The 27,919-nt window shown below is 40.5% G+C and overlaps 1 protein-coding gene across 1 annotated transcript; it reads right to left on the minus strand.

The window, feature by feature from the left end:
• Positions 1-183: 183 nt before the first annotated feature.
• On the minus strand, positions 184-27,915 carry urb2 (URB2 ribosome biogenesis homolog). Its single transcript, XM_061765916.1, has 12 exons — positions 27,772-27,915; positions 24,642-24,785; positions 24,326-24,502; positions 20,074-21,125; positions 19,826-19,964; positions 15,555-17,937; positions 14,301-14,461; positions 13,826-13,936; positions 10,340-10,582; positions 5,757-5,853; positions 4,261-4,394; positions 184-1,085 (listed from the first exon to the last, which is right to left on the minus strand). Exons 2-12 carry the CDS (start codon positions 24,765-24,767, stop codon positions 888-890), a joined length of 4,821 nt encoding a protein of 1,606 aa, XP_061621900.1. The 5' UTR covers positions 24,768-24,785; positions 27,772-27,915; the 3' UTR covers positions 184-887.
• Between the last annotated feature and the right edge of the window lie 4 nt (positions 27,916-27,919).

Genomic DNA, 27,919 nt, shown 5'->3' on the forward strand with positions numbered 1-27,919 from the left:
ACCATGCTTCATGATGTTGATCTGACGCTGTCGCAGTGTTGTTTTTTACCAAGCTCACAGATAAGCACCTCAGCTAGTTTATCACTACTTTTGTTTGCATTTCCGAAAACCCAAAAGCAGACAGCGCCGAATCAGTTTATAGCTATCTTTCCTCTCAGTACAAACACACAAAGTAATCTCACATACACAAATCAGTTTTAATAGGTCAATTCAGTAATACAGATCATCTCTATGGAATCCTTTTGATGGGTTTAGCATTAATGTAGAATGAATATGAGCTATTCACAGACATGCTGCATCTGCAATATTTTTACTTTCAAAACTGTGCAGGGAATCCAAAAACTTGATGAGCTTGGCAGCGTGGGTGTTGGCACTCACGGTTTATGTGCTACTACAGCACAAAATACCCCAGCTTCAGCTTTAATCAATGCATCCTTGAACGAGGGCTGTTACAAAAAGAGCAGTATGGTTCTGACACAATTCATCAAGTTGACTAAGATTGTAGTCCTCATATTGATTCATTTCAGCTGCAACAACTCCATTAGCAAATAAGCAAAGTAGTTTTTTTTTATTTTTAATTCTACTTGAAATATATAAAAATACTTTTTCCACAAAATCTAATTGAAAAGGTTTGAAAATGACAATTTGCAGTAAATAATACTGCACTCAAGGAAAAGCACAACAAGTTCAAAAAAGCAGCAACGATAACTCATCTATGTCTTTATACATCTGTTTCAATATGTAAAAACATGGAAATTAAAAAACAAACCTACATTATTGGATGGCATTGCCTGTCAGACAGTTTGTTCAATTGTTGTGGAATACATAAGTCTAAATGACATAATGTTAGGGTCACCTGGACCCAAATTGGAGTCTGTTGTGTAATTTCAAACAGTGTATTTGTCCTCTCCTTGTCTCTGGGGTTTGTGGTAGTGGGTGTAGTTACTGTAGAGCTCGTTAAACACCTCACGGACTCCAGTCTGCAAGCCCGCTGTTAGGAACTTAATATCCTGCTCCATACACAGGTCCAGTATCTGGTAGATGCCCTCTGTCAGGTGCAGCTTGATGTCTGGCCGCAGAGTAACCTGGAGAGACAAGAACAAGAGTTGTAATTGAGAAAAAGAACAAAGGCCTTAAAATAGGATGATCCTTAACCTTAAAATAACTACCATTTTGATGGTACACTGGTTTGTAAGTACTGAGAAAAGAGCCTTTGTTGTCATGGCAAACGCAGATTGCCTCCTTTAGTCGTCTATAATTTTGGTTGACCAGCCAGGACATCGCTCAGGTTGTGTTAGCAATGCATGAGCATCGGTACTAAAATAACACTTCAGTTATGTGCAGTGCTTGAACGGCATTTTTACAACACTAAAATTATCAGAAAATTGATATATCAAGATAGGATGTTATAAACTGGGGCACATATTATCTGTGTGTAGGTGTACATGGTCAAAGGGCCACGCAAACGGCAGCCAGTTCCTGCTCACTGCGGACATGCCTATCATCTGTAATGCACATCTAGTTGATTAATTTCACAACAGAAAACCTTGACCCAAAAAGCCAGTGGTTGAAGGGAGAAATGAACAAGCATAACACATCTCCTGATGTCAAAAAGAAAGAAAAAAATGTAACCGTCAGGAAGGGAGTGATGACGACAGATGTCGATAGCAGAACATCAAATGCTTTTAAATAGCAAAACACTGTCGTCAGTGCTTTAAAAGCTGCAATTAAATGTGTTTCCTAGTGTTTAAAGACCAGTTTGTTCTTGAGGGGGAGCCATTTCACTATAAAAGTACATAAGGTAGGGGTCGAACCGATTAGTCCACTAGGGCCCTTCGCTACTACGCATCCACGTTTAAAGCTTGAAGTCGACCAATCACTAATCACGTTTATGGGATCTTGTCTTCTAATTGGCCAATTAACAGAGGACTTCGGACTCACCCGTCTGCTGCCGTCTCTGGACAATAATGTTCCGTGGAGCAGTGAAATGTTCAGCTAACAAGGCAGTCTTTATACATCAGTGCGAGTCAGACAATACAAAAATAAGATTGTTGAGATGAGAACCACAGCTAGCCTCGCTAGCTTCGGCTTATTCAATCGCCGCTCGGCATAAAACATTTATACATGTGGGACCATAGGATTGGTGGTAAGGAACGAGGGCAGCAGCACGTAGTGAAGCGCAATCTTCATTGCCGAAATATGTCTAATAATGCACGGACGACAACTGTGTGTTAACGAGAACTTTACTCATATCTCAACACACACACCAACATGACAACACTTGTCGCTTTACGATGGGATACCAACGTAGTATGCTACAAATATTTTACCAAAAATAAGACCGATAGCAAGTATATACTCAAATCCGATAAAACCCTGCATACCTTTTATTGTCTTAAAACAGGCTAGGCTATGGAACACAAGATGAGTACGGTCGGTTTGTTGAAGAAAAAAACATGCGCAGGGCTCCCATTAATTAGAACAACCACATTCACTGTAAGGTACTTTTAAACATTTGTTTATATTTGTTTCTATGCCGGTGCGTCAAAATATGTCTTTACATAAAACCAGTCCATGGCGCAAAAAAAGTTTGGGGACCACCATACTGTGCTGAAAAAATATCAATTACAACATCAATTAATAAACCTCAACTAAACTTTGATCACATTATGGTCGACTACAAAAAAAATCTTTAGTCAATCAAGACTTAGTCTACATAAGGTCCCACAGTTGACAGTGCATGTCAGAGCACAAACCAAGCGTGAAGTCAAAGGAATTGTCTGTACACATCAGAGACAAGAGAGCTACATTCAACTTTTTTTCTCATTGTCATTATGGGGTGTTGCATGTAGAATTTTTAGAATTTCTTTTTAAATACATAATGGAATAAGGCTGTAACATAACCAATGAGGAAAAAGTTAAGCACGTAAATACTTTCTGGCTGCGCTACCTGGGACAAAAGCAATTGTTTAGTTCAGTGGTTTTCAAGTTGTGGTACGAGTACCACTAGGGGCACGTGGGCTCCCTCTAATGGTACACAAAATAATCCCTGAATTAAATGTTCAACCTATGCATAGTATAAAAAAGTGACACTTTTTTTTTTTTTTTAATCCTGTAAAGTACATTTGTTCAGTACAATTCAGTTGTAATTTACTTTTAGGGACACTACATTTGCATTCTGATCTTTCAGCATGTTTATTTAGGTAAACTGTTTATGTAACGTCTTTATGCAATACATTTGTTGACTTTTTTTATTTTCTTCTTATATTTCGACCTCGTTTTTGGTGAACACCGGTGGTGAACACTCATGATGGTGGTACTTGGAGATGTAAGTACCGGTATTTCTTTAGGTGGTACTTGGTGTAAAACGTTTGAAGACCACTGATTTAATTAATTTAATTGTTTAGTATGGTTCGATTTCCTCTCTTTTGCTCACCCTGTGGGCTCTGCCTGGATATAAGATTTTAGGTTTTTGACTACTGGGTCGAATTGCATCTTTGAGTGAAGCCATATGTTTTTAATTCAAATAATGCTCTCCTTATAAAAAACAATATCTGCTTAGCCATTTTGCTCAAATATTCTTGGAAAGTTTGTCTGTCTCTGATAATCAGGATGGAGACGAGGCTAAATTACATTGGACTCGTATGAATTTCTCGCTGTTTAAAAAGCCATATTTACAGCACACATCACAGTGTTTGATGACTTAAACGGAACTCTCTTCCTACCTTTTCCGTCAGCCTGTCCATTCATTTGGCCGTCTGTTCCTATGTCCCCTTCTCAATGTGTTAATTCTACTGCAAAACGCTGAGTCAAGTAGGCGTCGCATTAAATACAGTCTGGTAGCGGAGCGGAGCCGTGTTCACAAACCAGACATGACTCACCGCCTTGAACTAACATCTAGCCAAAAGCTTAATTCCAGCACATGGAGCTTGAGTAATCCCGAGCCCGTTCGATTTCGGAACATTTAAAACTGCGCTGACGGAAAAATTTCCTCGACTCTTCTTCTTGGCGTCGGAATCTTACAGCACTGCTGAAAGTTAATGTGAGCCAAACAGGGCTACATCACTGGATCATTGAGATACAGCTGCCTCATTTGTGTGTATGTGTGTGTATATATAAAAACAGTTGACAGATGGTTTTGGATTGGTGGCTATGTATGACTGTTTGTAATGTCTGTCACCTGTTAAAGCTATTTTCCAATGCTAATATTGGAAAAATTAATTACAGAAATCACTCAAGTGTGTGTATGTGTGCGTGTACCTTTTGCAGCTCTGTGACGTATTGTGCCACCATGAAGGCAGACAGTGTGGTGAAGTTCTCAGAGATGGCAGCAATGTGAGAGTACATCCTTTCTACCAGTCGGGAGCACTGCAGATACACTTCACTTTCTCCACCTGCCAACACACATTGACATTGATTCATTAACCTGCGAGTCAATGCGTTAGCTACAAATACACCGTCAGAATGTCGCTGCTATAAAACAAGGTAAAATGTCTCCAAAGCAAAGTCATAAATCAAAGTCATGATGAAATAAGGCTAATTAGAGCAGCAAATGAGGGGTTTGTGGAAAAAACTATATCATAATAAAATACACTTGGTTAGCCAGACGTTCCTCTGAGATGTTTAGTTTCTCAGCATGTTGTTATAAATTTAGGTCTTTTAAAAAAATGCATAAGCTGTCAATGTTTAATTTCTGTTGTATATCATTGTGTGCTGCTGTTAGCTAAAAGATTCGCGTGAGACATTTAATAGTTCTATTTTTTAAAAACATTTTTCTTCTGCATTGGCGTTTCAACCACATGTAAAATGGGTTTTAGGTCTCTGAAAACTGACACTTTGGAAGACAATTCAGTAAAGACTAGTCAAATTTTCAAAAAGCTTTTAGTGTTTGCTTTTTTTTTTTTTTTTTTAACTATTTTTAATGACAACAAAAGTCTCTTTTACACAAAGACCCCTCAAAATTTCCACTTCAGTCTCAACGGAAAATGCTGAATTTATCTGCCTTTGCCCCTTGGGCAGTACCCAGTGAAGCAGGATATTGCCACAAAAGTCAGGGCTTTCACACTAATAGACAGTGATTCTCAAAGTGTGGTACAGGTACACACTAGTGGTACGTAGATTCCCTCTAGTGGTATGCAAAAAAAAAATAAAGTTCTCAGTTTTTAATCATTTATTTTTAAGTTTTATGTGCAGTAAATTCTAATTTAATCATTATTGAAGTACTTTTTTAATTTGCCTATATTTAAGCACATTGTTTAAACTGTGCATAATGTTTCAGTGGCTTACAATAATATATAATATACTTTTCAGGAATAAAACCTCTGTTTCGATTTTAAAGAGCACAAATATTTTTTTAGGTGTAGTAAAAGATTTGAGAACCACTGCACTGCGACATTAAGATGATAAGATGCACAACGACATGATCCCCTTTTGCCATTCTTGTTATTTTCCAGACATAACTTTATAATAGCAGTGGGGGTTGTAATGCCTTCTTAGGTTTTGTCATGAGCTTGGAAACCTGTAAATAGACAGACATTGGTGTCGACTGGGATTTTTCTTTTTTTTACCTGTGGTTGAAATTTAAAAACTAAACGTACATACATGCATCGCAGGACAAAGCCTATTAAATATTACAGAGGAGAGTCAATAAGCCCTCACATATCCAATTCTCTTAAGTAAATTAAAATAAAATTCATGCTGAGGTGAAAGTCTGATTTTGAGCTCAGTTTCATTCAATGGAAATATGAAGAATGTACCTGCGTCATTGACTCCTCTCTGCCGACCTTCCTGCATGATGGAAGCCACTAGACGGTAAAAGACATTCAAGAATGATGGCGTGGCGTTCAGCATCACCTGAATGCACACAAGGAAAGGACAAAATGTACTTCTGAAATTGTCAGACACGAAGACTAAGGACACTTAAAAGCAAGGATGTTTAGTGATAGAAAAATGTTCAAATGTAGTATATATTTAACTTTTAGATCTTCATATGACTTTTTAGAGGTGCAAAACCACATTAAAAGGAGTGTAATAAGGTTGGGAACCTCTGCTTTACGTATAATGTGATATAATTAGCTGCTTCACTGACATTGCCTACAATCATAGAAAACTGGATCCACGTTTCTACTGGCAGTTTTAACTGAGTCTCTAAGGAATTGGCTTGGTTGTAGGTTGAAGACTTATTATGGAGACCAAGACATGTTTACAGTTGCCAATTTCGTTCCAAGGACTGTTGTAGCACCCTTGAGCAAGTTACTGAATAGTAACTACAGCACTGTATTTGGGGCTAGACATGCCAATAGAATTAATAGCAACATTAGTGTACCTTCACTTCAAGCTAAAATGGACTGACAAGATGAGGAGAGCGGCTTTGGGGGGGGTACAGGTGATGTCACCAACTCAAATGGTTTCCATCAGTAAATGCCAGCACTCCAAAATCTCCACACCCCTCTCCCCCAAGCTGACCTATCACACCTCACTTCAGCTCACTCTCCTGTTCCACTCAACCTCCTCTGTGCACTCCAGTCACATCTTGCTCTTCTTGCTTCCACCCTCACTTTGGATTCATTTCTGCGTCACCAAATCTTTTCTTCCTTTTCTGCATCGCCACAGTTTAATCCCTCCCCCACAACCACCCTCTCTGATAGTCTCCTGCGCTGCAGTCATTCACTTTAAAAACATCTGATGTCAATTAGCAGGTTTTTGCCTGCATTAATTCACTGCAGCTGCACTGTTTGCTGCAGAGGCCCAGACATACATTCATCCATCCATTTTGTGTAGTAACCCTGCTCGGCCACAATAAAGATACGTGAACACACAATGCTAATTTCTTGGCACAAAATACTAAATTGCAGACACAAAACGGGTATAATTGTGTGTGCAAAATACAAATTTGTGGCCACAAAATAGGTCTACTGTGTGCACGAAATACTAATTTGTGGGTTTAATACCGATTACCGAGGGTGCCGTGGGAAATTGGCCAATTTCCCTAATTTTTTTCCCCCTGTTTGCCACACTTAAATGATTCATATCATCAAGCAAATTTAAATATTAGTCAAAGACAACACAAGTAAACACAAACGCAGTTTTTAAAATGTTTTATTATTAAAGAAGAAGAAAAAATCAAAATCTACATGGCGCTATGTAAAAAAAGTGATTGGCCTCCCCCCGTTAAAACATAGCTCAATTCAATTCCTCGAGCCACAGCCAGGCCTGATACTGCCACACCTGTTCTCAATCAAGAAATCATTTAAATAGGACCTGCCTTACAAAGTGAAGTAGACCAAAAGATCCTCAAAAGCTAGACATCACGACGAGAGCTAAAGATATTCAGGACCAACTAAAAAAAGTAATGGAGATCTATCAGTGTGTAAAAGGTTAGAAAGCCATTTCTAAAGCTTTGGGACTCCAGCAAACCACAGTGAGAGCCATTATGCACAAATGGCGAAAACATAGAAGAGTGGTGAACCTTCCCAGGACTGGCCGGCCGACCAAAATAACCCCAAGAGCGCAGCGACGACTCATCCAGGAGGTCATAAAAGACCCCACAACAACATCCAAACCACTGCAGGCCTCACTTGCCTCAGTTAAGGTTAGTGTTCATGACTCCACCATAAGAAATAAACTGGGTAAAAATTGCCTGCAGGACAGAGTTCCAAGACAAAAAAGATTGCTGAGCAAAAAGAACATTAAGGCTCATCTAAATTTTGCCAGAATACATCTTGATGATCGCCAAGACTTTCGGGAAAATACTCTGTTGTCTGACGAGACAAAAATGTAACTTTTTGGAAGGTGTGTTTCCCGTTACATGTGCCGTAAAAGGAACACCGCATTTCAGAAAAAGAACACCATACTAACAGTAAAATGTGGTGGTGGAAGTGTGATGGTCTGGGGCTGTTTTGCTGCTTCAGGACCTGGAAGACTTGCTGTGATAAATGGAACCATGAATTCTGCTGTCTACCAAAAAATCCTGGAGGAGAATGTCCAGCCATCTGTTCATGACCTCAAGCTGAAACGAACTTGGGTTCTGCAGCATGACAATGAGCCAAGAAACAACAGCAAGTCCGCCTCTGAATGGCTGAAGAAAAATAAAATGAAGACTTTGGAGTGGCCTCGTCAAAGTCCTGACCTGAATCCTATTGAGATGCTGTGGCACGACCTTAAAAAGGCGGTTCATGCCCGAAACACCCTCCAATGTGACTGAATTACAACAATTCTGCAAAGATGAGTGGGCCAAAATTCCTCCACAGCAGTGTAAGAGGACTCACTGCAAGTTATCGCAAATGCTTGATTGCAGTTGTTGCTGCTATGGGTGGCCTAACCAGTTCTTAGGTTTAGGGGGCCATTACTTTTTCACACAGGGCCAGGTAAGTTTGAATATATTTTTTTCCCTTAATAAATTAAATAACCTTTTAAAAACAGCATTTTAAGTTCACTTTGGTTATATTTGTCTGATATTGAAATTTTTTGATGATCTTAAACATTAAAGTGAGGAAACTATGCAAAAATATAAGAATTTGAGAAGGGGGCCAATACTTTTTCACAGCACTCCACTGATTGACGGCACTGTACTTGGAATCTCATTATGTCTGCGTGGCCTGACCTTCCCGCGATGGCAATCACTTTTTCACACAGTGCCATGTAAGTTTGGATTTTTTTTTTCTCCCTGAATAAAAACCATTTAAAAACTGCATTATGTGTTTAGTTGTGTCACTTTCGACTAATATTTGAATTTATGGCAAGTCTTTGTTCATCTATCGATGCTAGTGACATATCGTGACAGGCAGAACAATGAAATACTCTCACAATTGATGGCAGAATGTACAATACATCTGTGTATTCATGTTGCCATTCATTCATCAATGTCTTTATGTCTCCAAAGTGTTCTCTGTCAATTGACTGTCTGTTGTCGTACTAGAGCGGCTCCAACTACCGGAGACAAATTCCTTGTTTTTTGGACATACTTGGCAAATAAAGATGATTCTGATTCAACAGAATAAATCATGCCCTACTGAAAGTATATCAGCTTTTCATTCAAAAGCCCCAGATTTCACACGGAGTAAGTCAATTTATGAGTAAATTCATACGAGATCATAATTACTTCAGTGTTAATACATTTTGTAACATTTTTGTTTGGAGGTGGGCCAGTAGATTTTATTTATTTATTTTTTTGTCGTGGAAAATGGGTGCCTTCGCTCTATAAAGTTTGGGAAACACTGCCTCAAGGTAAATGTCTTTTCTTATTCAGTTCTTGTCTATCGCCTACAATTCCAGGCTTCCAGAATTTCTTAGCTGATCATCCCCAGCCTAAAATAAAATGTAATCAAACGATCCTTGTCTTTTGTCTTCATCCCTGGCCTCTACAGTCTACTTTACTGTTTCTAAAGAGGATTAGTATTAGTAAATTAGTATTTCATGCACACTTTATATTTCATGGCCACAAATTAGTATTCCCTGGCCACAAATGAGCATTTTGTGCACACATTATCCTTAATGTGGGAACTTTTTTTTTTTTTTTTTTTAACCCCATGTCATGTATGGGGCTCCATAGGTTATCTACCTCAAGAGCCAATAAAAAGGGATCCCGTCATTCAATGCAATGACAAATTTCTGAAGGCGTCTTCTTTAGACAAGTGTAAAAAAAAAAAAAAACCGACTGTGGTCAGTGAGATCATCTCCCTGTGCCTATTTGTTTGTGTTTCAACTTCTGCCTCAAAAGAATATTTAATTACAGGGTTGGGGGTTAAGAATTGTGAAGACAGGGCTGCAATTTGTACTTTTTGAACTTTAATTGAGCCAAGGAACCCTTTTATTAGAAAAACCTTACAGCACACCACAGAACAAAAACATCACAAAAAGTATAAATATTGAAATAATTATCTCATCGAAAATTACTCACAAATTGACAGTGTGAAATCTGGGCCTGTTTAATTGAACACAAAGCTGATATAAACGAAGGAAGCCATAATTTATTCTGTTGTATGAAAGGCAACAGGTGGATACAGAGCTTTTTTGGACCTTCTGCCAACTAATGGAAGAGTGTTTAATTGTTCTGCCTGTCACTCTATATCGCTGGCATATTGTAGATGGAGGAACAAATATATATTTGTAATTAAGAATAATTTTCTGACAAATTAAGTGAAATTGGATAATTTCCCATGGCACCCTGGTTGGGAATCACAACACTAAAGGTTTGGACTGACAAGAGCAACATTTAATTATTAACTATGTTATTATATATGTCATTATATATATATACTAGTTAATATTTATATATTATATGATTACCATTTTATTATTAGTGTGTACATTTACATGCCTGAATACTGAGTATACTTACCTGTGAATGACACTTGATGATGGCAAAAAGCGCCTCATGAATAGCCAAGAACACTGACTGGTAAACAAGTGCAGTCAGGTGGTCAAGCGGCACGGCCTGGAGCGCTCCGAGGACCAAGACTACGTGATGAGGGTTGCCAATGAGACCCTCACCCTGGCGCAGCAGCGTTGTCATCGCTGTCACAGTGGGAATGGTGAAGGTCAAAGTCAAGCCCACGTCATGACTGGATGACCTTACAAGAAACTGTAACAAAGTTGGAAAATTATGTAGTATGGCATAAATACGCCAACACAGTTGTACCCTGACTTACAAGTGCCCCAACTTACAAGTTTTTCATGTTATGGGCTGTCGCTTGTTTTATTTTTTGCTTTGTGTTATGAACAAGCTTCAGACACGGCACCTCTTGAGTGAAGTGAAAAATAAATTGGAGGAATTAAGGTATTGTAAAGTCCTTGCATGTGGGCAAGGAGAGCCATAGTTACTGATACACTTTCAGCCGCTTACGGAAGGGGACGTACAGTCAAACACACAAATACAAAATGAAAACACTCGCAAGGAGCTGCTGTAGCCACAACTCACGTCGAGATGCTCACAATCAGACTAAGAGACGTCAGCTCCTGACGTCACTCACGAGGCCACACATCCAACAGACAAATACTACAGTATGTACAGTAATTCCACTGTATAAACAGTTTCTTTAATTTCTCATTTATTATGTTTTTATACAATGCAGTGCTATTTTCCTTGATTAAAAACATTACTAAAAAATGGTGGTGTTTTTGTGGGGCTGGAACAGAGTGCTGGCATTTCACTTCATTTCAATAGGGAAAAGTGATTATGAGTACAACTAAATTGCATTATGAACTTGGTCATGGAACTCAAACTTCTAAGTTAAGGTACCACTGTATAAAAGTGCATACTACTGCCACTACTGCCTACCATTTTTCAATTCTACATCCCTCTGACTTTTCATGACGTGTCAGGTGATATTGTTCCACTTCAGTTCTGTAGGTGGCAGTAATACGCATTACAACGTGGGTACCAGCTGTAAAAAGTAAGCTTTTTTACCACAGCTCTATCTACTGGCTCTTGTGGGTCACTTTTCCACTTGGCTCCAATGCAAGCGGACAGTCATAAAAAATCACGAATATGAAATCCACCGTTATCTAGACTTGCACTAAAATAAAGTAGAATTCTCAGGTCATGGATATCACAGCTATAGAGGCGAATGGTAATCGGTTGTGTTTTTATGAAATCCAGCTACCTAACCAGCCAACAAAAGCATGAAAAAAACGATGGTTTTCATGCTTGGTGAAGTATTGATGATTAAAATAATAATAATACTGGATTCGCTACCTGGACAAACACCAACATTCTTCCTTAACCTATATCACAAAATTTTCAACAAAAAAAAGAAGCTAAGACTACTTTAAACAGTTCCATATTGACCCAAAACATTCTGTTAAACAAGTTGCATATTGAAAATATTTTGTAGAGATTCGAGTCGACAGACATTAGCTTTGTTTATTGACTTATTTATTTTTTGCCTTATGAGTGATTGTACGTTCACACATACAGAGCCATGAAAAAGTATCGGCCCCCTTCTCAAATTCTTATATTTTGGCATAGTTTCCCCACTTTAATGTTTAATATTATCAAACAAATGTAAATATCAGACACATATATCCGAAGTGAACTTAAAATGGTGCTTATGGTGATTCCATTTAAGGAAAAAAAAATAGACAAACTCAAGTCGGACAAAAGATCTAAAAAAGTTGCAACAAAATGACACGATCCAAAGAAATTACAGAACAGTCGAGAAATAAAGTAATTGGCATTTATCAGTCTGGAAAGGGTTAAGAAAGCCATTTCTAAAGCTTTAGGATTCCAGTGAACCATAGGGAGAGCCATCATCCTCACATGGAGAAAAAATGGAACAGTGGTGAACCTTCCCAATGAGTTGCCGGCCTACAAAGATTAACTCAAGAGAACAGCAATGACTCATCCAGGAGGCCACAAAGGAACTCGGGACAACCTCTAAAGAACTTCAGGCTTCCCTTGCCTCAGTTATGGCCAGTGTTCATGACACAACGATAAGGAAGTGACTGGGAAAAATGGCATCCATGGCAGAGTTCCAAGTCAAAAAAACACTACTGACCAATAAAAAAAAAACATAAAGGCTCGTCTTACTTTTGCAAAAAGACATCTGAATGAATCACAAGAATTTTGGGAGAACATGATATAGACTGATGAGATTTAAATTGAGCTTTTTGGAAGGTGAGTGTCTCGTTACATCTGGAGTAAATGTAGCACAGTATTTCAGAAAAAGAACATCATACCAACAGTCAAGCATTTTTGCAGTAGTGTGATGGTCTTGGGCTGCTTTGCTCCTTCAGGACCAGGAAAACATGCTGTGATTGATGGAACCATGAATGCTGCTCTTTAAGGGAAAATCCTGAAGGAGAATGTTCAGCCAACAGTTTGTGACCTCAATCTGAAGTGCACTTGGGTTCTGCAGTAGGTAAACGATCCAAGACACACCAGCAAGTCAACTTTTGTTTGGCTTAAAAAAATAAAAACAAAGCTTTTGGAGTGCCCTAGTCAATGTCCAGACTTGAATCCGATTGAAATGCAGTGGCATGACCTTAAAAAGGCCGTTCATGCTCAAAAATTCAAAATTTTTGCTAAATTAAAACAATTCTGCAATGAAGATTGGGGCAAAATATCTCCACAGAGATGTGAAAGACTCATTGCCAGTTATGGAAAATGCTTGAATTCAGTTGTTGCTGCTGAGGATGGTCCAACCAGTTACCAAGTTTAGGGGGGCCATTACTTTTTCACACAGGGCCAGGTAACTTTGAATATTTTTTTTTTCCTTAATAAATGAAATCACCAGTTAAAAACAGCCTTTTAAGTGCACTTGGGTTATATTTGCCTGATATTAACATTTGTTTGATGATCTTAAACATTAAAGTGGGGAAACTATGCAAAAATATAAGAATTTAAGAAGGGTGCCAATACGTTTTCACAGCACTCCACTGATTGAAAACACCCTGAAGTTTCATTACACAGGCCAAGCATTGCAACCTGAGTGTATGTGTGTGTGTGTGCCTGGGTGATTGAGTGTGTGATTGTCATGTGGCTGCAGAGTCACTCCTAATGGCTGTCACATGTTCTTTTGGCAAGCTGTCAGTGAATGATTACGAATGAAGAACTCCAATACTATACCGAACACTTGAGTTTCGCTCGATAATGTATTCTGCTCCTCTCAAACCTCTGATTGTGCACATTACTTTCAGTCATCCCTGATTTCTCCCTCTAACTGCATTCAAAATAATTAACAAAAAAAACCTAAGCATACTCTTGGACACGCTGCATCCAAGTAAAATAATTTCAAACACTACATAACAACTGTTATGTATGTTATGGACTACCCCAAACAGTCAAGCCATTAATGAATGTGTATTTGGTATGCATTTTTCTCACCACCATAGCAGACAGAATCTGTGGTGCAAGGAACCACAGAGCTTTCGAGCAAGGTTCGGGTAACTGACAGCAGGACAGCAGTTTGACAATGATGACGACAGCCAACACTTCCTGGAGATGAGCAAATAGACGGCAGAGTGAGACAACAGGCCTTTTGTCTGATACTATATACTCAACTGTGACAATATAAAGCACAACTGCACAACTGAATGATGCCTAAAATAAGAGCAGAAATATTAGAAAAAGCTCAAGAAAAAAATATGATGCAATGCTGGTTGACAACACTGCAAACGACAACCAAAATAAAAAATGTACTGTCGTACATGTACAGTAGTAAACAAAACTGACAGTGGTAAACAAAACTACGCATCATTATCTTGGCCACTACTCTCATTAGTGTTCAAGTGTACCTAATTTTGTGACCAGTGAGTGTCAGTCATTCTGTCAGTGCAAAAACATGAGATGAAACTCAAACCTTGTAGTTTCCAGAGCTCAGCTTGCAAGTGTCTAACCCATCTTTTATCATAGTCAGCAACATGCTAAACTGGCAGGGAGTGCTGTTCTCCAGTAGGTGGCGCAGCAGCTTCTGCAAAGCTGGCTCCAGCTCACATGTGTCAGAAGGAGACAGCCACGGAGCTATAAGAGGAAATATGCTAAATTCAGTAAGACAATCAAATCATTTAGTTTAAAATTCCAAGTGTGTTTAAGTAAATCAGTGTTTGAAGCAATAGGTTACAGTAAGTCAAGAATGTCACCAACAGTCATAAAACAACTTAAAAGTTTATGTATAATTCCTATGGGAACATACATGAAACATATAAACGCAAAAGTATTGAGAATACCTTGTAATCAATGAATTGAATATATCAATGTCAGCCTACATCCCATAGGTCCCCTTGAATCTTGCTCAATCAATGCTCCTAACTTTGTGGGAGCAGTTTGGGAAAGGCTCTTTTCTGGTCCCAAAGCAAGTTCCATAAATCAGTATTTCCCAACCATTACTGAGCCAAGGCACAGATTTTATATTAGGAAAAATCTCATGGCACATTATCAAACTAAAATGTCACAAAAAGCATATAGAATGGAATAATAATGATTTCATCTCAATTTTCTTACAAATTTAGTGACTCAGTGTGTGCGTGCTGTGTGCCATTATTCTATTGTATGAATTTTATGAATGGCAACACGCGGATAAAGGTTAATCATCTACCTTGCCATCTAGTGGAAGAGCATGGGGAATCACTGCCATATTAAAGCCATAAGAATACTGTTACTTTAAAATAGTATGACTCAAATAAAAAAAAAAACGGCCCTCCAAATAACTACTTGAGTAAGATTAAGTACCCAGACAAAAGAAATACTCAAGTACTGAGTAAATGATGTCTAACATCTGTATTTTTTTTTTTTAAATAAAAAACATAAAATAGTAATGTGCAAATTCAGATATTGATACCAACAATATCACTTGAACTAATAATAAATTTAATCTTCACTATATATATATATATATATAGCATAAATATGCTTTGCCTAAGGGTAAAATAATTATATATATAAAATAATCACATTCATCAAAATTCGCAATTTCATCCCAGGGGAGTGAAAGCTGTTATAGCTACATAGCTCCCAATATTCCTTATTTTCACATCCTAGTACTTACATTTGTCCATATATTGTATAAATTCATTGGTACAACTCCATAAGAGAGTAATTATAATAGATTACTTACCTGTCAAAAGTTTGTGTACATTTTTAATGATCAGAGCATACAACTCATCCACCTCTTTAACGCTCTTGTTCTCTTTTCCGTCCTCTTCCTCCTCCTTTTCTTTCGTTTTTGTCACTGCCATGTAGCGCGCTGACAGGAAATTCAGGGAGGAATCCAGGAAGTCCACGGGTCTGGCAGCAGAGTTAATCTCTTTCAGGATCTGATGGCAGAAACCCTGATAGAGAGTCTCATGGCGCAGGGTGGTTTTTTCCTTGTCTCCCACTGTCATGGAGGACAGTTTACACCGCAGCATGATCGTGACGGTGTCGACCACATAGGCGGGGCTGAGTGAGCAAACAGGCTGCACGCCGGGCTCGCTGACATACTGAACCTTCAGAACTGACTCCACAGCTGATCCCAGTGAGGATGTGGTTCTTGCAAGGGTCCGGATCAAAGTTTGATCCATTTGTTTATTTCTTCCCAGGTTGGAGGTAATCGCCTTGGAAGAGGCGGCCAACGATGCCAGTAGGAGATGAACAGTCATGATGGAGCCTTCAGGATTTGATGTGGTGTCCTTACTGGTAAGAAATGAGGCAATCTGGTCCAGATTGAGGCGCACGCTGCTGTTCCTGACCACAATTAAATGGACCAAATATACGATGAAGTCTTGCATGGCTTTCATCAGATCCAACCAATCAGAGTTGCTGGTGGAGCTAAATCGTCCTTCCTTGCTATGCCAGAGGAGAGAAGACACTACGGCCTCCAACAGAGTGCTGCCATGAATCATCTTCAGAACACCATGGAAGTTTTTGCCCTCCACAAGACAAGCAAGTATCCTGAAAAGTTGTACTTGGAATCCTGCACAACAACATGCCGAATCTGGAGCCTCAGAATAACAAGCGGTGGATGTAAGCATGAAGGTAAGGAGGAGAAAAATGGATGAAAGATCCTCAGAGTTTAGACCATCTGGGTTTATGCTTGATAAAATTTGCAGTAGGTCGATCAGCTCTTTGGTTTGGGTGTCACTCAAAAGTACAAACACTTGTCCAGACTGCGAGGACACCATCATATCCTTTACTATGGTCTGTTTCACCAATAAGGACAAAAGCTCCATCTCACCCTTTTGTGCTTCCTGATACTTCTCAAGGGTCAGACAAACATTAGGGGCATGCGCCGCTGTTAGAACCCCAAAAACCCTCTGCGAGAGTGAACAGACTGTGGCAGAGAACAGCAGCGGCAACTCAACCAGAACAGAGCTGTGGAAAAGCTCTGAGGATATAAAGGAGACAGAGAGTTGATCTTTGCCTCTGCTGGATTGCTTGCTCAGCAGCGAAGTGACCAGAACATTTGCTATGCAGTTCACGTCTTCCCTGCTCAGGTAGGGGGCCAGCAAAGGTAGATTAGATGTGACAACATACCAGTGTGCGACACGGTGGGAGCTGGAGTCCACACTATTCACCTGCCCGTTCCAAACCTGATCTCCTTCTGAACAAACCCGGAGCTCATCGCTAGCTGAAATAAACCCGACTGCCCTGTTTATGGTCTCTAAGGTACTTGGTTCTGCAAGCAGGGATGAGTCCAACAGTACTTTCTTAATCTGTTGCAAAATGAGCAGCCTGAGATGCACAAAGCTGATGGAACTGCATGGATGTAAACGTACAGAGTTTATCTCAAAATTTAGGAGATTCTCTATACTGGTTAAGGCTGCAGCATTGGAGTCAAAAGGTGTGTATTTGCTACAGTAGATGTGGAAGAGTGTGTCTACTTCTATCCAAGTGTATCTGAGCAGAAGAACTGCCTCTCGAGTTTTCTGCTCCCACAGAGATGTAGATACTGTTTGAGAGTCTTCCAAGTCTACATTCCTTTTAGTTTTCTTCTTTGCTCTGTGACCTGAACTCATAACTGCTTTCATTTTCTTGCTTTCTGTGGGCAAAAGTTGCAGCAGGTCGTTGAGAACCTTCTGTAGCTCTTCCATCACGCTTTGACCTTGTCGGACTAAGGGAAGAGGAGAAGCATTGTCTAGAGTCTTCAGACTGAATAAAACAACGTGAAGGAGTTGGCTGAGAGAGAAAAGCTTCATTGAGCTGTCTTCTTGCACCTGATCCCCCTTTTCTTCACCATTCACTCCATCGAGCTCCATCTTCTCTGCCTCTCCGTCTTCCTTTACCAGGCCAGGTAAAATATATTTTCGCATGTTCTCCAGCATTACGGAGCAAATCTCTAGGCCCTGCGAGGGAGGTGTGTCCAGAACACTGGTTCTGAGCGAGGCGGAGACACAGTCGCAGAGCAGAGGGTGTTGAACTTTTTTAGGAGATGGCTGACAGATCACCGAGAGGAGTTCAGAGAAGAAGCGAGGCAGCTGACGGAGCTTGGTGTACGTCTGGAATAGACTGCACAACATCAGCTGTTGGGGAATGAAAAAAAGTCTTGCTTTAGACAGGCAAACATTTAAATTCTTCAAGTTTCAAAGAGGCGCCTGTGAGGCGGCAGCCTGTTATAACACAGGGCTCGAGACTGCGAACAAAATAGTCACATATGCGACCCTTTTTTAACTGTGTGTGAGTAAACATTTTATGTGGTCGCACTTTCGCGAGTGCATGTTTTAATGCTTCCTTAACTCAGTCTCACTATATTTGAAAGTTGCCCTCTTTTTGGTCTTTTGGTGGTTGAAAAAAACGCTTTCGCTTTATTAAGAACCCCCAACGGGCGAGTGCACGTGCGCGTCCAGCCCCCTCGCCATGGCGAGAGCGAGCCTCTTCCAGCATCATCAGGCGAGGAGGTGCCGCTGAAAAGGCCGCAGATAATACTGATATCCACTCAGATTCATAATGACATGACATCTAGCCATCCACCCCACTTTTATAATCACCCCCCTACCTGAAGTCTGATCTTCAACTCGGCAAGGGGGACGAATCTTACAACCCTGAGTTGTAACCTATGCTATCTGCTTCTCAGGGTAAAACACTACCTGTATAGTTACATGTTTTGTTGTTCGTTTGTAAGGCTGAGAAGCACTGGGAGCACACAACTCTGGCCTTATGTGTCGCAAGCTTCACAAATTCCGACTCATAGTTGAAGTTGGACACACCGTCACCGCATCGCGTCATGAGTGAGTCTCACTACACACGCTGAAAATATGAAGCGTTGGCTCAACTTAAAACAAAGTAACAATTTACACTGCACTCAGATGTTTGCAACTTTATCTCAGCTAGATAAGTCTAAGTGGCATGTACTCAACACTAGCTGAATTCAAATACATTCAAAATATCAGTGGAAATAGTTATGTTTTCTTTTTTAACTTTGAGCCAACCCAATTTTTTACAGCGTGTGGCCAGTGGCTAAGGTCCTTATGAACATGTTTCCAACGGTGCGGTGCCTGTTGCATTGTTCAGAAAAAAATTTGAAACAAAAACCAATTGCACCGTTTTTTCATATATAAAACCGTTTTTATGCTGTATGCACTATAGGGAAATCCTAATACTACTTTTGTTATTTAAAATGTGAATTTCTTGTACAGTTATTGTTTTTATTTATGTAAATTTGTTGTAGTATAAAATACAGTTCATACACAAATGTTAAAAACATTTTTTGCAATTGACATGACATTTTGGTGGGTGATTAGCATTCAAGACAAGTTTTATCATGTATGACTAGTGTTGATCAGGTAGGCATTTTCTTAATTCATTATTCTTTAGCCATGATTTCAAATACATATTCTCCAATCACCAGTGTTTTTTGTGTGATGTTATATATATATATATACACACACACACACACACACACACACACACTGTATGTATACTAATATGAAGATGATCTTATCTCACTTTACTCACAAATTTACTTGCAGACATGGAGATCTTAAATAATTTTCAGACCAGTAAAGTGAAATTGGATAACTTCCCACGGGACACTGGAAATCACTAGCTTAACGGATGCTCTGCTAATTAGTTTGAAATGGTTATCGCCCCTGGGTTAAAGTTGTCTGAAGAAAAAATAACTATTACATTAGTTTAGTACTCATATCAATATCAAGTGGCTTAGCTGGGTGCTTTGGAAAGATATCCGGTTTCTTTGTTATATGGTGACTTACACACTGTCTTGCCCTTTTGCTATGATATCAAACTATTTACATAGCTGATACATAGCTACATACCCCACAGTAGAAATACAGGACTGATGAGGGTTTTCCTGCTCCACACCGTAGCGAACTGAATTGTTTTGTACCGCTTGGTGGAAATGGTTATGTACTAAATTCCTGTCGTAATGATAAAAAAAGACTAGTTCAAGACCTGTCTGGCCCGTTGGACTCGTGCTTCCATACAGTCGGCATTAACCCAGGCTGAAGATAACAGCTCGTCCAAGTCTGGTTCAAGAAGCATGTGGTTGAGACCCAGTAGCACCTTCAAACAGCGATACCATGCAGGGATGCTAAAATACAGAGAATACATATTCTGTGTTAAAGCACCTCATCACCACATATCTTCACACATATCTTCGATCCTTATCACTAAATAGGAGTTGAAAATCAGTGATTTACCTAGGCTGGGCCTGATTGAAGAGGATTTGTGCAAGGCTTTTGTAAAACTTGAGCTGCACCTCTGCATGCCTTATCCTGTCTGCTGCCACGTTATAAATATCTGCAGACAGAGCCTGGCTAAGGAGCGATTCTGCAGCTAGCAGAGCTAGAGTCCAGCTTTCTGGTGTACAAGGGACGTTGGATGGGGACAAATCCAAAGCAGGCACCAACTTTGTGAGGAATTTAAAACACAACATCCTCTGCTCCTCTTCATTTTCTGCTCTACATTTCCTGTAGCTTTGTAGAAAGAACTTAAAAAGCAATGGCACAGTGTTTGACTTTACTGAGTACATGAGCGGCGGTTGACAAGAACCTAATTTGCAAAGTACAGCATTGGCTGGCCGGAGGGGGCCTTTTGTCCCACCAGGGCCACGTTTCCCGGAATCCTCTTTGGAAGGTAGAAGCTCGTCCTTGTAGGATGCCAGGTGCTCAGCAGAGAACAGTGATAACTGAAGAATGGAGTCTATCCTAACCCGGACATCTCTGCAAAGCTGCTGGCGGAGACGCAGATGTGTGTAGGAAGGAACATATTCAGCAGATGTCAGCATGTGTCTGAGGAGCAATAATGGCTGGATGAGCTGGTTGGTTACCAAAGTGAAGACTCTGTTTGGATTGGCTTGTTGCCGCTGAACTGATAAATACGATGTTAAAACCTGAAGCAACAACTCAAACAAATGAGCTGTGATGCTGTTTTCCTTTGGTCTCTCCTCGAACTCTTGGTTAAGGATCACTTCAGTTTGAGAGTCCAGTTCAATTGTGTGAAGACACTCACTCACAGTGTCTGTAATGAGTCCAGAATGATGGGATCCCGAGGGCATAGCTTGCTGCAGTTGACGGCAGGCGAAGGAGCAGACCTTAACTGAGAGACTGACCATGACTTCATACTTGGTGGTGAACACAGATGAGAGCGTAGAGGATGAGAGTATTCCCTGACACACACTCAGCAAGGTGGACACACCCACTGACAGCCTGGTGGGGGTGCCAGCATACTCCTCAAGGAGGTCGAGTAGCAGCTAGAAGCAAAAAAAAAAAACAAAAAAAAAAAAAAACACGTATGTCATTTGTACCTCTTAAAGTACACTGTAGACAGGGGCGCACCAGAGATTTTTGCTTCGTGTTCATTTTTTCATGACCCAGACCCACCGACCTCATAGGATGAACTTATGTCCGTTTGTAGACATACATACTATTCCTTGCTTACTTTTCTGTACAAATGAATGAATAAAACTAGTTTTTTTTCTCAGTTTTAAAGTCAAGCAGCTTATGAATAACTTGTAATGGTAAAAACAAGAGGTGTGGACTCGAGTCACATGACTTGGACTCAAATCTTGAATTTGATGACTTCACACTCGACAATACGTTATAAGACTTGCAACTCGGCGGCACGGTGGCCGACTGGTTAGAGCGTCAGCCTCACAGTTCTGAGGTGCGGGGTTCAATCCCCGTCCCCGCATGTGTGGAGTTTGCATGTTCTCCCCGTGCCTGCGTGGGTTTTCTCCGGGTACTCCGGTTTCCTCCCATCCATCCATCCATCCATTTTCTGAGCCGCTTCTCCTCACTAGGGTCGCGGGCGCGCTGGAGCCAATCCCAGCTGGAGCCAATCCCAGCTGTCATCGGGCAGGAGGCGGGGTACACCCTGAACTGGTTGCCAGCCAATCGCAGGGCACATCGAAACAAACAACCATTCGCACTCGCAGTCATGCCTACGGGCAATTTAGAGTCTCCAATTAATGCATGCTTTTGGGATGTGGGAGGAAACCAAAATTCATAGTTTCTCTTTCTACGGCTTTATGTGTCACTTATTGTTATACTATAAGGAAATATGAAAAGTGACAACATAATGGTGTGGATCTTAATGATTATTTATTAGGTAAAATTGTACCACACTATTATTGCTATATCCATCCATCCATTTTCTGAGCCGCTTCTCCTCAATAGGGTCGCGGGCGTGCTGGAGCCTGTCCCAGCTGTCATCGGGCAGGAGGCGGGGTACACCCTGAACTGGTTGCCAGCCAATCACAGGGCACATAGAAACAAACAACCATTCGCACTCACAGTCATGCCTACGGGCAATTTAGAGTCTCCAATTAATGCATGTTTTTGGGATGTGGGAGGAAACCGGAGTGCCCGGAGAAAACCCACGCAGGCACGGGGAGAACATGCAAACTCCACACAGGCGGGGCCGGGGATTGAACCCGGGTCCTCAGAACTGTGAGGCTGACGCTCTAACCAGTCGTCCACCGTGCCGCCTATTATTGCTATAGTTAGTTCTTATTATCTTTAGACAGTTATAGACCATTTATCAACAACACCCAGAAACGCCACCGGCTTCTCTGGGCCTGAGCTCATCTAAGAATGAATAATGCAAAGTCGAAAAGTGTTGTGTGCTCCGACGAGTCCACATTTCAAATTGTTTTTGGAAATTGGGGACGTCGTGTCCTCTGGGTCAAAGAGGAAAAGAACCATTCGGACTGTTATGGACGCAAAGTTCAAAAGCCAGCATCTGTGATGGTATGGGCTGTGTTAGTGCCAATGGCATGGGTAACTTACACATCTGTGAAGGCACCATTAATGCTGAAAAGTACATACAGGTTTTGGAGAAAGATATGCTGCCATCCAAGCAACGTCTTTTTCATGGACACCCCTGCTTATTTCAGCAAGACAATGCCGAACCACATTCTGCACGTGTTACAACAGCGTGGCTTCGTAGTAAAAGAGTGCGGGTACTAGACTGGCCTGCCTGCAGTCAAGACCTGTCTCCCATTGAAAATGTGTGGCGCATTATGAAGCGTAAAATACGACAACGGAGACCTCGAACTGTTAAACAGCTGAAGCTGTACATGAAGCGAGAATGGGAAAGAATTCCACCTACAAAGCTTCAACATTTAGTGTCCTCAGTTCCCAAACGTTTATTGAATGTTGTGAAAAGAAAATGTGCTGTAACACAGTGGTAAGCATGACCCTGTCCCAGCTTTTCTGGAACGTGTTGCAGCCATAAAATTCTAAGTTAATTATTATTTGCTAAAAACAGTAAAGTTAATCAGTTTGAACATTAAATATCTTGTCTTTGTAGTGTATTCAATTAAATATAGGTTGAACATGATTTGCAAATCATTGTATTCTGTTTTTATTTATGTTTAACACAACGTCCCAACTTCATTGGAATTGGGGTTTTATATATATATATATATATATATATATATACACACACACACACACACACGCGCGCGCAAACGCACACGCGGCATTCTTTCTGCAATGGAAATGAAATACTATTCATGATAAAGTTCTTTCTAAATCTGTTGCAGAAGTTCCCATAAATTCTTTTTCATGTAGGTTCCTTTTTTATGCTTTTGTCTAGTTCTGTGCCTTTTTGTATCCAGTATTTTATTTTTAAGTTTTGGATAACCTTAACTGTTTATTTTTTAACCTCTTATAGTTTACCACTTACATCAGTTTTTTACCATTTCAAGCTATTCATAATCTGCTTGACTTTAAGATAAATGGAAAATTGGGCATTCAAAAACATTTGACCAGTGTTGTACATTTTGTGACATATTTAGCAGTGTGTTGGGAGGTTTTTATTATGTAAAGCATGCATTGACTCAAATGTGGAGAAATTGCACTCTGGGGACAACAGTATTGCGACAAACCTCTAAATCAATCAATTAGGAGTTAAGAATTGACTTCTCGATATTCTGCTGAAGTGAAATGACCTTTTTGGACAATGCAATGCTTCCAATTTTTAGAAACAATAGGGGAAAGGTCCCCTTTCGGTTCACAGTGCATTAAGTCAGGCAACCTGACAGCAGAAAACTGCACTGGTTTCCGCGATTCTTTATTCAAACTTACCCATTTAGAAAACTGCCAACACATTTGCTCAGGCTGTGACGTATATGTGTTTCACTATCTTTGCTGCTTCAGTTTTGATGTACGCAAACATATTAATTTTATATTGTTATGATCTTTCCCCAAAAGGGTGCTATGCCTGAGCGAAGTGCAGTATAAGGGCCAGGAATGTAAAAAATTATGTTTTTTCATTTATTTTTCTACAGTGTCAAAAAACTTACACTTACAGTTTTTAATTGAAACGTAAAAATATGGGGGGTCACAAACAAAGCTTTTAACCACAACTGTACATCAACTTGAGAGTAATTGTGTGGCAAACTAAGAAATAGTCTAATATGGCAGAATCGAATTTACAATCACACACCTGTGCCATATTGAGCCTCACGCTGACCGTCTTGCCCTGCTTGAGAGCAGTGTGGAGCTTCCGACTGTGAAGAAAGGCATCCAGGCAACTCCACAAGCCCTCCAACACTGTTTGTGTGAACTCGACCTTTTTATTATACCAGCCTGTCAGAGCATATGTGCACCAATCCAGCAGGACCTATTACAACACAAAGTCAAGTACGGCATGATGAATAAATGAAACTGCACATAAAATCTGTTAAAGGAGTTGGATTTGGGTCGTTGAAGGAAGACTTTATCAAATGCTAGAAAACCTAATCCTAAAAAAATTATCCTACTTGTTCCTTGTTGGGCAGTAAGCACTGAGAGGAGATCCAGGCAAAACGCGCTAGCTTTAATTTGTCCTCCCATGGAGTTTGAGGACTCTTTAGCTTCAGATTGATGCCAGAGTAGATGGCAGCCATTGTTGCTGCTTCTGAAACCTACATTAGGAGAATGGAAAGCATTAGAGCAGCAGGTAAGCAAATTTGGCATATTACACCTTTAAACTTGCATGGCAGCAGTCGCCCATTGGTGTATGAATAGTGTGTGTGTGAATGGGTGAATGTGAGGCTTTGTAAAGCGCTTTGGGCACTGTGATAGTGTAGATAAAGCGCTATATAAGTGCAGTCCATTTACCATTTTAACTAAGTGATGTTTGAGCAACCGGTAATGCAAGACTGTATACGTTTTATTTTGTTACCAAAATGCAATATATCAGTAATTTGCCCCTTGTGGTATGCAAAGAATCACTGAATAAGGGTTATGTGCAACCCACTTCTGCATTCAAGTAACTGGCGGAGCCGGATGGCAGCAGAACAGTACTAAGCACCTGTAGAAATAATAAACAATGTGTACAATGTCTTTGGTTTTGCGCAAGATGTCTTCAAGAACTACCAAATATTATCATATCCAATGTTTAGCCTTCATTCATGTTTACATACAGTATACCGTATCATATATGTATAAATGAATGATAGAAATGTATTCAACTTTTTTCCAAAAATGCCAGCGATAAAGAAAACAATATTTCAGCAAGTTTGGGTTCAATCCATCATGTCATCTGCCTATAATTATCATAGTTATTGCTGCACACAGCAAATCCGTCAACCTGTTTTGCAATTTGGTCACGTGACCCACCGCATAAGGCCCATTAACGCTGAATTGCTGTTTGGTGCATAGGCACAAACAGCAGTCCCCTCACCCAAAGGTGGAAGGAGGCTTCCCTCTCGTCCACCGGGGAGAACTCCAAGGTAGAAGCAATGAGTTGAGTGGCAAGAAGTATGCCCACAGCTGCTCGGCACCTCTCACCGGGGGGCAACTCCATAGTGAAAAAGAGTCCAGCCCCTATCAAGAAGACTGGTACCATAGCCCAAACTGCGTGTCGACGTGAGCCCATCTCTATCTAGTCAGAACTTTTCGACCTCGCACACCAGCTCAGGCTCCTTGCCTGCCAAAGGAAGTGACATTCCACATCTAGAGCCAGCTTCTGTAGCCGGGGATCGGACCGCCAAGGTCCCCGCCGTTGGGCGCCGCCCATTTCTCTGCACACCCGACCACCTTGGCCCCTCCCACAGGTGGTGAGCCCATGGGAAGGGGGACCCATGCTGCCTCTTTGGGCTGTGGCCAGCCACACCCCATAGGAGCAGGCCAAGCCACCAGGCCTCCGGGCCTGGCTCCAGAGGGGGGCCCGATGGACGCAAGGGAAACTGTGATCCAAAATTGTTACTCTTCAGAACGTGGGTTTAGAGCTATGCTTTGTCTGGTCCCTTACCCATGAACTGTGTTTACCACGGGAGACCCTGCCAGGGGCATAAAGCCCCAGACAACTTAGCTCCTTTGACCATTGAGACACACAAACCCCTCCACCACGATACAGTGACGACTCAGGGAGGGGACCATCACCACAAAGGGCTCAGGACCTTTCGAATATGAAGAAAATCATTAAGGTTACTCAACAAGCACTCCATACAGTTTATATACAATAAACAAAAGTATACTATATTTAATATACTTTTTCGCAATAAAGCCTCTACCTCGTTTTTTAGTTGTTTTTTTTTATTCCGTCCTGTTCAGCTCCATGGCCATACAGAATGGTGGATCTGTATGCCTTTGTGCTGGAACGGTTTTGCTGTGCAACAGGGGAGTTTGAAATACTCCCTCTGTATATTTTAACATTTTCAATTATTCTGATGTTTATTGAAAATGCATATGGACAGAAAAGGGTTTTAGGGAGGGACAGAGTGGACTGGAGGACTAGGGGTGAAAACCACAGCAGAATAATAGTGAGACAGTCTGGATATTTGAACAGAAGTAACATTACAGCAGTTATTTGTAGATTGGGGGGGGGGGGGGGGGGGCACCCGGATAAGACATGCAATAACTAACCAAGAGAACCAGATAAATGATGACAGAGAAGGACAAGACAGGGTGTGGGAAAATGAGCAAGGCAGTGTTACTGGCGAGTGGCGTGGTGGGATTCTTGAGTTGATATGTTAGTATAACCTGTGTTGTTATTAGAGATCTTAGCACAAGTAATTAAAGTCTATAGTTTCTGTCGTACTTTTTTGTGAATGAACACTATATCACATGCATGTTAGTCAATTGGTGTACGGAGTTACTGTGCCGGCGAATCAAGGGAGGGTGAGCCTGGCCTCTACCTTGTTTTTGTAGAACACTTGGGCCTACTGCGCCAACACTATTGCATTCTAATGTTGGTCATGATGGTGGTACTGTACTTGGAGAGCTGAGTATTAATAGAGGTGGTACTTGGTGCAAAAACTTTGACAACCGCTGCAATACATAATTCAGAAGGTTGGTGATTTTAGGTCTACAGTATTTATTTAATTGGAAAGTGCCATCAGTTAGCTTGAAAAATAGCATCTAATGTATAGTCCTTCTTACTTTGATAGGTTTTTACTTGTTTTTTCAGTAACAGTATGCATGTAATTATATACGATCATCACTGGGCCCCCAAGGTTGAGGTCATTACTAAAGAACTTCATCACACAGACAATGTATTTACTTTTGCGTGAAAATTAGATGTACTGTAAATTCACTAAAGGTCAAAGGTTTGGACACACTTTCTAGGTAGCAGCTGTGTCCAAACCTTTGACTGGTATAGTGTATATCCATGTATAGTAAATTAGATTTCAAAAGTCCGAAACATAAGCTGGATGAACAATACTGCATTCTCGAAGTATTAAAGTTCCTGTCATTCTAGTTGCGACCGTTTGACCACCGAGTTAAGAAAATGTATTGAATTAAGTGATGGCTAGCCATGTAGCACAACTAGCTAACAACCAATTCGGCTAATACTAAAGTCCGCTTTTCGTTTGTGAGCAATACAAACAAACAAACGTTAACCTGCCTCATCGGCGTTTATGAACAATTATACACATTTAAGATACAACAATCCATTCAACTTACGATTTCTCAATTCACACGTGTCTCCTGTTTTCACGTTTGTCTGACCCTTCAACTTCCACCCGGCCCACTAGGCAAAAGCAATCGAGAATAAGTGATGACAACGATGGTCAAGAGTTGGTTGCATATTCCGGACAAAAATGGTCATAAA

The sequence above is a fragment of the Phyllopteryx taeniolatus genome, chromosome 2 (assembly GCF_024500385.1).
Source record: "Phyllopteryx taeniolatus isolate TA_2022b chromosome 2, UOR_Ptae_1.2, whole genome shotgun sequence".
Taxonomy (NCBI): domain Eukaryota; kingdom Metazoa; phylum Chordata; class Actinopteri; order Syngnathiformes; family Syngnathidae; genus Phyllopteryx; species Phyllopteryx taeniolatus.

Bases quoted from the DNA above. Each gene is read 5' to 3' on its own strand.
- urb2 (XM_061765916.1), bottom strand. From the start codon at position 24,767: ATGGCTGCCATCTACTCTGGCATCAATCTGAAGCTAAAGAGTCCTCAA. The intron at 24,503-24,641 runs GTAGGATAATTT...GTGTTGTAATAG, and splicing joins TACTGCCCAACAAGGAACAA to GTCCTGCTGGATTGGTGCAC. The intron at 19,965-20,073 runs GTAAATCACTGA...TCTGTATTTTAG, and splicing joins TTCAATCAGGCCCAGCCTAG to CATCCCTGCATGGTATCGCT.